Source organism: Desmodus rotundus, chromosome 9 (assembly GCF_022682495.2).
Source record: "Desmodus rotundus isolate HL8 chromosome 9, HLdesRot8A.1, whole genome shotgun sequence".
NCBI lineage: Eukaryota > Metazoa > Chordata > Mammalia > Chiroptera > Phyllostomidae > Desmodus > Desmodus rotundus.
Genome location: NC_071395.1, coordinates 49,139,015 through 49,151,016, shown reverse-complemented (window position 1 = coordinate 49,151,016; position 12,002 = coordinate 49,139,015). Strand labels below are relative to the sequence as shown.

At 55.5% G+C, this 12,002-nt stretch overlaps 2 protein-coding genes across 3 annotated transcripts in view; one reads left to right on the top strand and one right to left on the bottom strand.

Annotated features, from left to right (window-relative positions):
* The first annotated feature begins 60 nt into the window (after window positions 1–60).
* On the top strand, window positions 61–1,817 carry GDF1 (growth differentiation factor 1). Its single transcript, XM_024560678.4, has 2 exons — window positions 61–389; window positions 985–1,817. The coding sequence occupies exons 1-2, from the start codon at window positions 71–73 to the stop codon at window positions 1,770–1,772; spliced, it is 1,107 nt and encodes a 368-aa protein (XP_024416446.2). The 5' UTR covers window positions 61–70; the 3' UTR covers window positions 1,773–1,817.
* A 318-nt stretch (window positions 1,818–2,135) lies between these two features.
* The window catches only part of UPF1 (UPF1 RNA helicase and ATPase), a 34,448-nt gene continuing 24,581 nt past the window's right edge, over window positions 2,136–12,002 (bottom strand). For both annotated transcript variants that reach the window (XM_053911925.1, XM_053911926.1), the window contains exons 16-24: window positions 9,523–9,640; window positions 9,037–9,193; window positions 8,282–8,424; window positions 7,155–7,329; window positions 6,746–6,827; window positions 5,216–5,377; window positions 4,913–5,130; window positions 4,421–4,543; window positions 2,136–3,843 (exon numbers count right to left, since the gene is read on the bottom strand). In XM_053911925.1, coding sequence (XP_053767900.1) covers window positions 4,424–4,543; window positions 4,913–5,130; window positions 5,216–5,377; window positions 6,746–6,827; window positions 7,155–7,329; window positions 8,282–8,424; window positions 9,037–9,193; window positions 9,523–9,640 — 1,175 coding nt within the window. In that variant the 3' untranslated portion in view covers window positions 2,136–3,843; window positions 4,421–4,423. The remainder of the gene's footprint in view (window positions 3,844–4,420; window positions 4,544–4,912; window positions 5,131–5,215; window positions 5,378–6,745; window positions 6,828–7,154; window positions 7,330–8,281; window positions 8,425–9,036; window positions 9,194–9,522; window positions 9,641–12,002) is intronic.

The window sequence follows — 12,002 nt, the reverse complement described above, 5'->3', positions numbered from 1 at the left end:
CCCCCTGGGACCCTGACCCTGCCCAACCCCGGACCCCTGAGCACTCGTCCGGTTGCCGCCTGTGAGGAAGATGCCACTGTTGCTCCGCTGTCCCTACCACCACGTTCTCCTCCTGGCCCTGCTGCTGCCCTCGCTGCCCTCGGCCCGCGCCCCTGCGGCCCCGGGCCCCGCCGCCGCTCTGCTCCAGGCTCTCGGGCTGAGTGACGCGCCTCAGGGTGCCCCCAAGCCCCGCCCTGTACCCCCCGTCATGTGGCGCCTGTTCCGTCGCCGGGACCCCCAGGAGGCCAGGGTCAGCCCACGACGGACGTCCCCGGGGGCCACCCTACGACCTTGCCACATGGAAGAGCTGGGGGTTGCTGGGAACATTGTGCGCCACGTCCCGGATCGAGGTGAGTGGGGCGGCTGAGACCCCCACCCCATCCCCCGGGCGCCCCAGCCCACCATGAGCTTTCAGTGCCCGAGGGCTCCTACCCACCCAGTGCAGCCAGCCCAGGAGCAACCTGGGCCCCTGTACTCCATCTCTCATCCTAATGGACACCTGGGGGGACCAGGGTGAGTGGCCACAAGGCTGCGCTGCCTTGCACCCGGCAAAGGCCCTGGCTTGCAGCTGAAGCCCTGCCCCCACTTTCCCCCACTCCCGCTGCGTCACACCATTTGAAGCCTTGCTGCAGATGACACCTCGCTCCAGCATTGCTTCCCCCTGCGTTCGTTCATCTCTGCCCCCTGCCTGTGTTCCCCACACAGACAAGCCACCCTGCATCTGGCAGATGTCTTCTTTGCAAGTGATGCCCCGCCCCCACTCCATCCCACCCCCTCCTTCACACCATTTGACGCTTTGTAACAGATGGTTTGCCCTCAGCCCCAGGCGCTCACCTTCCCCCCATCTCCCCAACCGAGAACCCCTCGAACGCAGGTGGGCACTGCGTTGGGGGCAGGGGAGGGTGGGGATGCAGCGCAAGCCTTGCCCTCTTCCGGCCTCCCTAGGTACACGTGCCCGGATCCTGGAGCCCGCGGCCGCAGGGCAGTGTTCGAGGTGGACTGTGGTCTTTGACCTGTCGGCTGTGGAACCCGCAGAGCTTCCAAGCCGAGCCCGCCTGGAGCTGCGCTTCGCGGCAGAGGAAGTGGCGATGGGGACGGAGGGCGACTGGGAGCTGACAGTGGCGCGGGCGACCGAGGGCACAGGTGTGGGTCCAGTGCTGCTCCGCCAGGCGGTGGTCTCGCTGGGGACGCCAGTGCGTGCCGAGCTGCTGGGCACCGCCTGGTCCCACAACACCTCAGTGCCACGCAGCCTCCACCTGGTGCTGGCACTGCGCCACCGGGCCACCAGCGCCTGCGTGCACCTGGCCGAGGCCTCCCTGTTGCTGGTGACCCTCGATCCCCGCCTGTGCCATCCCCTAGTCCGGTCGCGGCGTGAGGCCGATCCCGTGGTGGGCGGTGGTCCCGGGAGCTCCTGTCGCGCGCGGCGGCTCTACGTGAGCTTCCGCGAGGTGGGCTGGCACCGCTGGGTCATTGCGCCGCGCGGTTTCCTGGCCAACTACTGCCAGGGACAGTGCTCGCTGCCCGCCACGCTGCCTGGGCCCGGTGGGCCACCTGCGCTCAATCACGCCGTGCTGCGCGCACTCATGTACTCGGCTGCCCCCAGCGCCGCCGGCCTGCCCTGCTGTGTGCCCGCGCGCCTGTCACCCATCTCCGTGCTCTTCTTTGACAACAGCGACAACGTGGTCCTGCGGCACTACGAGGACATGGTGGTGGACGAGTGCGGCTGCCGCTGACCGAACAGGCGAGAGCGGAAACACAATAAACACTGGGTGGTTTGAGCTGCACGTCGTCGGGTTTTCTCACCGGGGGCTGGGTCAGGGACTGCTGTATCGACCCGACGGACGCCAAGTCGGTGGAGACGGGGGTCCTATAAGGGTGCCATCTGACCTCTTAGAGCGCTGTTTCTAGGTGGCTCTTCACCTAAGGGGACCCTGGGGGTCCTGCCCACCCCTGTAAGCACAGGTCCAAGGGGCAGAGGTGCCCCCTTCTCCCCAATCTGTAGATCCGGCCCTTCTCAAATTTGCCCTGGAGGCAGCAGGCCCCAGACCAAGTGCTCCCCGACCCCTGCAGTTTACCAGCCCTGTGACAGGCAAGAGTTGTTTTAACATTTTATTGGTGACAAAAGAGTTTAAAACAAATTGACCAAAAATCAGAAGTGACATTGCCTTAGTACATGTTCCTTGATTTGGAAAACTCAAAGTAACTGCTGCTAGAAGGTGAACAAAGCCAACAGCAAAGAGCGAGGTAGAGCACTCCAAGGAAGGAACAGGGTGGTGGGCAGGCACAAAGGGTCGCAGCAGAAGCCTATCCAAGCCCAACGCCTCTAGGTGGCCCCAGAAGGGGACCAAAAGCCCTAGCAATGGGATTAAGAGGCCTTTCCAGAAGGTGCCTGTGTATCCCTGTCTCTCCATTTACCAGATGGCACCTGGAGGCTTTAGAATAAGGGCCAGTGTCAGGCGCATGGGGAAGGGATGCTAGGGCATCACTGTCACTAGGACCTAGGTAGACAGGAAAAGGTTCTCAACTAGGAGACTAACACCTACCCCCAGAGGGCCTTTCCCAACCACAAGAATTTCCTCAACACTGACCCAGGTCAATGCCTGTCGGTACCAGCTGAAGTGACAAACTCCTCCAAGCACCTTCAGCACAGAATCGACTTATTTCTAAAACTTCTTTTCCCAAATAAAAGCAGAAACCACCCCAACTCACTGAAGCTATGCACACAGATAGAAGGGCTCCAAATCTGGGAGTGGGGTGGAGAGTAAGGGGGGCCTGGCGCTCAGCTTCTCTGATGGCCGCAGGGGCTGAGGGTGCCTCCCTGGAGAAGGATCTTCTTAGCTGATGTCTTCTGCCAAATCCTCAGGAAGGACCCTGGGGAAGAAGACACGGGGCGAGGACCAACCACCTTCCTGCCCTCTGGCCTCACGGCCAGCTCTGCGCGGGCCCTCCAGGGGACTGAGTCCACTGTGCGTGAGAAGTGCCTTTCTTCTCAGGAGTCCAGTGGGGCCCGTGGGCCCAAGTGACGTTTCTTCACTACCCTGATGCACAGGGAGGAGCTGCTGGAAACTAAACTGAAAACAAAAATCTTCCTCTCCGCAATCACGTCACAGGTGTGCATCCTAACCTCGCTGTGTGGCTCGTTTAAACTTCGTCTCTGGAAGTTTCTTGCATCTCCCAGGTCCAACCACTAAGATTTGAGAGATAAACTCAGTATATTTTTCAGTACTCCTTTGAAATAATCTTTAAAAAACAAACAAAACCCCAAACACCATATTTTCTTTAAATGAAAACCCTCTTAGAACACAGGCAGCGTGACTGCGAGGTCTCAGACGGCATGGACGGAGCCCGCGCCTCGGCGGCTCTCCAAGCACAGCTGTAAGGAGCCTGCTCAGCGCAGAAATGCGAGTTGTTCCTGACAAAACGTAGTCCCCTTTCAATAAAAGAGAAAAAGAAAGAAAGAACAGAGGAAAGGGCTACTCTGAGACGAGGGTCTTCCTCCCTCCGCCTGGCCGAAGACCCAGGTGTAGACACAGCGAGCTGGGCCTCCTTGGCGAGCGGGCTGCAGGGCTCTCCGGTGGGCCGGCCCCACCTCCGCTCTCCCTCTGTCTCCTCGCCGCGGCGCCAGCAGCGGGCACTCACTATCTCGGGCTGCTCTCCCTCGGGTGCTCCTCTCCCTCTCCTGTTGCTCACAGTGGTGCTTCAGTTTTAGCAGTGGAAAACAGGTATCCATTTATTTTTATTTTTTATTACCCAGAATAAGATGCTGATGGACTAAGCCACATAGCTTAGCTCTTCTGCCACCACCTGCAGAGAGGGAGGAAGGGCAGGAAGCTGTCTGAGAAGGTGGGAGCCTGTCCCCATGGGGAAGGCAAGGGGCTCTCTGTCCGCTTCCACTTTGCACCTATGGCCTCACCTGTGGAACGGGAGCTCGGGTGCTGCACAGCCCTCAGACCAGTGACTTCCCCATCAGCGAGAGAAGGCAGCGAGAGCTAAGGCTGGAGCCTGTGCTGCGACAGCGGCATGCCTCCTCCCCGCAGCACCGGCACCCAGGCAGGGGGGAACCCCCAGGCACAGCTCTGGCAGGCACCTGCAGCACCTCCGCAGAAGTTCCCTGTGCACTTAGTGCTGGGACCTGTCACCCTCACGAGCTCCCATCAGAGCAAGGGATGCGTCCTCCTTCCTGCCTGCCCAGGGGGCTATGGGCCTCCCTATCATATTTTCTCAGGGGTTCTAGGACTCTAGCAGAGGATATGACACAGGGACCTGAACTGAAAGGTCACAGGATGACCTGGCCCCTTGGGGACCTGAGACTCCCACCACATTTCCTGAGTTTTCCCACAAGCCCAGGTTCCGGTGAAGCCCTTCCCTGGGGTTGGCTTGCCTTCTAGTACTGGGACAGTCCCGTCACTCCACCATGCTGGTATGCCCGCTCCCCCTGGTACGTAGAGTCTTGCGACAGCGCCACATCAATCTGGGACTTAAACTCATCACCAAGGTAACTGTCCTGAAAGACACAGTTGGGAAGATGAGCAGCCAGAGAAGTAGCTCCCATCCTTGAGAACCTGCTGCGTGTCTAGCCCCTCCCCAGCCCAGAGAAGAATGTGAAAAAGCAGTCCTCAAGCCTGTGTAACAGAAATGCCACACTGTTTATGTCACCACTGAGACAGGTGACCCAGGCCTGTCTGAAGGGGCAGTGTTGTGGATGGGACTTTCTAGACCCACAGTCCCACCACTGAGGGCAGTCACGAAGATGGCCATCCTCCCCCGAGTCCCTGGGAAGGGCTGTGGGTTGGGTGGGCGTGTGCGGAGGGCACCCTGGGCTGGCTAACTTTTCTGCAGGTGCAATGCGTCAGTTGCAGCGCAGCCAGCTCACCTGGGACAGCTCAGGCTGGGAGAGGCCAGGCTGGCTCATCTGGGAGGGCTGGCTCATGGAGATGTAGCCCTGCGTCAGGGCACCCTGAGAGAAGGGCTGTGATGCCACATCCTGGCTGGCCTGGCTGCTGGGCAGGTTCGTTTGGCTGGGCCCAGGAAGCCCAAACCGGTTCTTCTGACGTCCGCCACGACCTGTCTTACCTTTGGGGGTGCCCCGGCCTGAAAGACAGTGTTCAGGGTTCCTTGAAGAAGGTCTGAGCCTCTCAGACAAGCAATATGGCTCAAGGGTCTAGTGCCTGCTCACCTGCGGCTGGCCCGTTAGCCTGCCCGAAGTACCCCGGGGGCGGCATGGGCGGCATGACCAGGTTGAAGGGTATGGGAATGTTCATGGCGGCCACGTGGCTGGGCCCGGCACTGATCATGCCGAGCTGGTCGTGGGTCTGGAAGTACATGTTCGAGGGCCGGCCTGCAAGACAGAGTGAACGGTGAGTTCCCCACTGTGTCCAGGTGAGCCTGCTGCCCACCCCCCAGTCAGCTGTTCTGCCCACAGTGGGACGCCAGTCCCATCCTGTCACTGTTCTGCCTGTGGTTCTTGGGGTGTCCCCACAGCAGAGCCACCTGCTACAGATTGTCACTGTCAATCCCCTTCCAACCTGCTGAGGGAGGGATGGTGCTTGGGAAACCCGCTTTTCTCCCGAGGGATTTTGGGAACCATGACTATATTAACCTGAGAAACAACTACCACACAGTATTTCAAATAAAAAGTCCTTTTTGTGCCGAGTCTTATGATCACACCACACGCGCACACACACAAAACAGCAGGGCGCCTAAGTCCATAGACCAGTGGACCCGCTGAAGGCAAAGGCCCCGGGGCCAGGGCCTGAGAGGGTGGCCTTCGGAGTTGGCCCCTGAGGACTCAGGAAGGAGCATGGGCCTCGGACACCCTCAGCTACACAGCAACTTGCTGGACGTGGTGGTGAGACATTTGCTATTGTTAGAAAACACCGTCCACAATCTGAGCCCAGTGGCCCCAGGAAATATGGCAAAGAAAGGGGGCTGCCAAGGTGACATGTTAGAGGAGGAGCTGGGGTGCACCCGCCCTCAAGATGGACAGTGAGCCCTGGCTGGGTAGTTCAGTTGGTTGGAGCACCTTCCCAATACACCAAGGTTGTGGGTTGTATCTCCCATCAGGGCACATACAATAATCAACCAATGAAGGCAAAAATAAATGAAACAACAAACTGGTGTTTCTCAGATTTAAAAAAAAAAAAAAAGCAAGCACATGAGGGGACAAAGGCCAGAGCAAAACAGCAGGCAGGTCACACTGAGCTGAGTCTCTGGATACAGTGGTGGGGAAAGATCCAAGCAAGCAGGGACCTGGGGGGTGGACGGGAGCCGTGTACAGACTGGCTCGGCAGGAGCAGGTGTTTCAAGCAGCAAGGGTCAGACTCGGCCTCAGGACATACAGAGATTCCACACAGGAGACCAGAACATGCACCCAGCTCTGAGTTCTGGCACAGCAAGTGGAGGCTTCAAGGAGGAGGCAAAACCTGAAAAGAGGTTGCAGGCCACCTGGAAGAATTGCAGGTGTGACTCCCCATTGAAAAGGGGAGCACAGGGCAGATGGGGTGGAGCTCTGGGGCAAACAGGCAGAGCTGTGTTATTTGAAAACATCTTGTTCTTAGGAACTGCCGAAGACCAACTCTTTGATCTCAGACAAGGGAAGCTGAGAAGTAACTCATTGTCAGGTAGGTTTCTGTGGACAGACGTGGTGCAGGCGTGGGAAGGGTCAATATCCCCAGTGTTGGCCCGGTTTCCCACAGAGACGACTTACCCTGGCTGCTCCGGTCATAGACTGATCCTGGGATGATAGCCTCCCGGGCATCATACATGGCTGTAGTCATGAAGCGGGCTCCCTGCAGACGGTTTGGGTAAGTGAGGAATGCCGCCCTTCTCTCAATGACCCGGCCTTTAGTGCCCAACATTCGATCTTTGGCTTCAGTTCAAGCAGCACTGTACCCCTCCGCCTGTGCCTGACTCCAAGATGCCCCCAGGACTTAACATCCCATACATCCCCAGCCCTCAAGACACAGTGTGGGGGCCCAGCACACACTGCTTCTCTTCATACACTGACACGCGCACGCTTGCCACAGGCCACACTGGCCATCGCTCACTGCCAGGAGCTACATCGTGGGTTTGGGGAAAAAGGGGTCCCAGCCCTCCCTCCCACAAGCCGGGCTCACAGGGTTGATGGTGTTGACCAGCTTCCGGGGCTTGCTGAACTGCATGAGACTCTCCCGCAGGTTGTTCAGGGGCCCCTCCACCAGCACCTTCTGCTCCTTATAGTAATTCAGCAGGTGGTTCCACAGTGGTTGCTTGGACAGAGCCTTGGGGTTGCCCACAATGATGACCCCATATCTGCAAGGAGTGGGTGCAAAGAGCGTGGTGCTTGGGGCCACATGGAAAGCAACCACGCAGAACAGTCTGAGGCTAAACAAATTCAAAACCCAAGCCCAAAGTTCCTGGGAGCCAGCCCCTGCCTCCTTGCCCAGAACCTGGCCCGCCCATGACAACAGGCACACAAGCCCTCCCAGCAAGTTGCTGACACGGCACTCAGCTTATTTGGGGGTGGCTTTCTAGGGGCTCAAAACCAAACACCCCTGTGGATAGCAGCGCTCAGAGACTAGCTTCTTTGTGGCAGCATCAAGCCGGCTTTCTGAGCTGCCACAGGGACCCTGACAGGAAAGGCATGTAAGCATGGGCCTGGCTTCCGTGGACACTCGCCCTCACCCAGCTGTGTAGGGGACATGCCCCCATGCTGGCCACCTAACAAGCTTGTACCACAGAAAGGGGGTAACCCTATAAGCCAAGTGCCCTGAGTGGGGAGGAACTGACATGGGAAGGTGAGCCTGACCTCCGGCTGGCACAGGGGCAGCCCGGGGGCCACCTTGTCCTCCAGGTCCCTTCTATGCTGTTACCACTATTTCAGAGCAGTTACACCCAAGAGGCAAAAAGAAACCAGGTCCAAAATGTTAGACCTGTGGGTTCAAAACTCAACAGGAACACCCCCCCAGCCCACACTGGGTTTTAATCTCAGGTCATGAAATGAGGCCACAGAAATCCACAGGTGAGCCCCTCTTTCTAAGTTGCTGCTGAAGCCCTTGGACCTGAGGCACTGGCAAGCCTTCCCCTGTGCCTGCGCCACCAGCCCGAGGTGCAGCTGGGGTGTGAGAGCTATTAATGAGAGGACCAGGCAGCACAAACCCTCCAAGAGCCACATACTTTGGACAAGTCCCTCTGAAAGACCCTAAGGCAGGATGGTGGCATCTGCCACCAGCATGCAAGCCCAGACAGGACTCAGCCCTCGTACCTTGCTCGGGTCAGGGCCACGTTAAGCCGCCTGGGGTCATTTAAAAACCCGATGCCTTGGTGCTCATTGGCTCGCACGCAGGAGAGGATGATGAAGTCCTTCTCACGCCCCTGGAATGCATCCACGCTGGCGATCTCCACCTCCTGCAAGGGACATATGGTCATGGCCAACCAGCAGGTTGCCCTCAAGGACCCGTAGGCTGCACAAAGCACATCCAAATGCATCACTGAATCCCACCCAGCAGCCCTGTTCACAGACCTGCTCTCCTGGCTTTCCTTCTTTGGTTGTCTTTTTAATCGCAGTAATTTGTTTCCCAATAATAAAAGCATAATTGCTCAACAGAAAACCAAGACTGTTCCCCAAATTACGTGTCATTGTCAGAGACATTACCCTGCATTCTGGTTCATTTCCACGCGGAAAATAACTACGTCATCCTGCAGCCTCGTGACAGATGCACCTGGACACTTTACCTAGGTGCTGACCCACGAGCCAGTAGTGTTCTCATCACTATGAAACATTCACTACTCGGCAGCACAAATTACAGCCCTACTCGGCAACTGGAGCCTTTTCAAGTTTTGATCTGGAAAGTATCCTGAGAAAAACACTTTTATGCGTGAGCCTTGGCTCACATTTCTGACGCTTAAGGCAAAATCTTGACGTGCAGGGCAAGGGCAGAAAAGATGGTAACAATCGAATGCAAACCTCCCTGGCCAGGTGGGCCAGGTGAGCCTGGCAGGGGAGGACGGAGCTCGTACCTGGTACAGCTTGGTGTGCAGGGAGCCGCTGAACTGCATGTACTGCACCAGGTAGGACCGCTGGCCCTCATAAGGCGTGATGATGCCAATCTGGTCTGGCTTGGCGCCTGCCTTCAGCAGCTTCGTGGTGATCTTTTCCACATTTGCAGCCTCCGTCCTAAGGAAACCAGGTGTTCAGTTCCCGGGCTGCACCCGTGGGCTCCTGAGACCTGAAAGCCCGTGGGCAGCTATGCCCACGACGGGCCACCCTGTACTGGACCGAAGGAGTCATGGGCAACAGAAAAGTCCACCACACACGGGCACAGAAAGGATCTGCTCGACATAAAAACTACACTGGAAAGCAAAATGAGAACATGCTGCGGGCTGAGAAACCTGAACAGAACAGACTGAGGAGGGCAATTTCAACCCAGCATTATATACACTGATCAACAGCCAGGCCAAGCTGCCACCAAAACCAGCTGCTATGACGGGCAAACCTCAGCTTACCTGTTCAGGTAGGAGGTACCCGAGCTGGCTATCTCTTCCTGGCCCTGGGTCACATAGAAGAACATTGGCTTATCAGGTTGGGGCCACTGGAAGTCAAACCCCTTCTTCACTCGATCCGCTGTCATGGGGGAGGTAAAAGAGGCAACACTTTTTAGCAGAGAAGAAAAATAGCCAGAGGCGACCCGAATGGGTCCTCTGCTCAAGGGGCCAGGACTGAGTGAAGCCGTGCACAACAGAGCCGCTCACTCCCTAAACATGCCTCACTGGTCAGTGCTTTCTTTCTTTTAAAAATTTTATTTATTTTTAGAGAGAGGGGAAGGGAGGGAGAAAGAGAGGGAGAAAAACGGCAGTGTGTGGTTGCCTCTCACATGTCCCCCCTACTAGGGACCTGGCCCGCAACCCAGGCATGTACCCTGACTGGGAATCAAACCAGCGACCCTTTGGTTCTCAGGCCAGCACTCAATCCACTGAGCCACACCAGTCAGGGTTGGTCAGTACTTTCTATACCTAGTTTAAGAAATCTACGCTCACCCCCATGAAGACATTCTTCTGTTTCCTTCTAGAATTTTTACTGCAGTCCTCACAGGACCCAGAAGCCCCTACAAATGGCTTTTGTGGATGACAATGTTGAGTAACCCGTCTGGTCACAGACCAGACTAAAGGAACTACATCTAACCAGCGTATCAGTGTAAGGAAACTATTATTTCTGCATCACAATAACCTAACGTCAACGTACAAGAATACATGGTATAATACCCTTCATGTCAAGCTGAAAATGAGGTCAGGTCCATCTCTATTGTTCAAATGAGGACAGAGACCAGCTGGTGAATTCCGTGGCCTGTTAAGTCTAGGAGCTCCTGGCAAACATTTAATGCCCAATGGGGTTGGGGCTGGTTTGCACCACCTGCCAATTTCTGTGGTGTAAAAAGTCTCGCCACAGCTGTCAAAATGCCCCGTATCAGCGGGTCTGGGTGCCAGCACTACCCTAAACGGGATCCTGGAAACTGTGCAGGTGCTGGTTATACAGACGTGTTCACTTAGTGAAAACGCACCAAGTTGAACAACACTTAGAATTTGGGTGCTTCTTCACACTTCAATGAAGAATTTAAAAAATAGCCCTAGCTGGTGTGGCTCAGTGGATTGAGTGCCAGCCTGCAAATCAAAAGGTCGCTGGCTCGATTCCCAGTCTAGGGCACATGCCTGGGTTGCGGGCCAGGTCCCCAGTAGGGGGGATTCTTGAAAGGCAACCACACACTGATGTTTCTCTCCCTCTTTCTCCCTCTCCTCCCCCCTCTAAAATGTATCAATAAAATCTTTTATTAAAAAAATAAATAAATAAATATATTAATTGGCCCTGACTAGTGTGGCTCAGTGGGTTGGGCATTGTTCCGTATACCAAAAAGTTGCCAGTTCGATCCCCAATCAAGGCACATGCCTGGGTTGTGGGCCAGCCCCGAGTTGGGGGCACGCAAGAGGCAACTGACTGATGTTTCTTGAACACACCAAAGTTTCTCTCTTTCCCTCCCTTCCCCCATCTCTAAAAACAAATAAAATATTAAAAAATATATATTAATGGGGTGCTATTATATGCTGGGCCCTGATTTCACAGCAGTGAACCAGCACCGTCTCTGAACTAGGGTTAAGCTGCAGTTTTCCAACGACTGCCAGCCACACTGGAGAATCTCAACAAGCTCCTTATGGCCTGGCCCTTCCTAGCCCCACCATCTGATGGGTCAGTAGCATCCTAAGAATTGAGGTGACGACAGCCTGGTAGCAACACCTAGGACCTCTTCATCTATAAAGTGGGGTGGCTGGAGTTAACACCACACTAGGTCAGTGGCTGTCAAATGCTGGTCTCAGGGCCCCTATACACTCTGCACAGAGTTGAAGAGTCGAAACAGTTACTGTTTCCCTGGGCTTCATCTACTGCTAGTTACTCTATTTTAAAACCTAAAAATTTAAAATATCTTATTACTTCATTTGAAAATAGACCCATTGGGTCCTGGCTGGTGTGGCTCAGCTGGTTGAGCGTCATTCTGTTCCTGTAGACTGAAAGGTCACAGGTTCAATTCCCAGCCAGGGCACATACCCAGGTTGCGGGTTCAATCCCTAGTTGGGGTGCCTACCAATCAACGTTTCTCTCTCACATCAATGTTTCTCTCTCCTTTCCTCTCTCTAAAAGCAATAAAAAATATACTCAGGTGAGGATAAAAAATAATAAATAAAAAATAAAATTAGGCCCATTGGCCCTGGTCTGGTAGCTCATTTGGTTAGAACGTAGTCCCAATACGCCAAGCTTGCATGTTCAATCCCCAGTCAGGACATATGCAAGAATCAACTAATTAACACCTAAGGTGAACAACTAATCGATGTTTTTCTCTCTTCATCTCTCTAAAATCAATAAATTAAAAAAAAATTTTTAATTAGCTGTGGCTGGTGTGGATTGGCGTGACCCAGTAGACTGCCCCCCTGCAAACTGA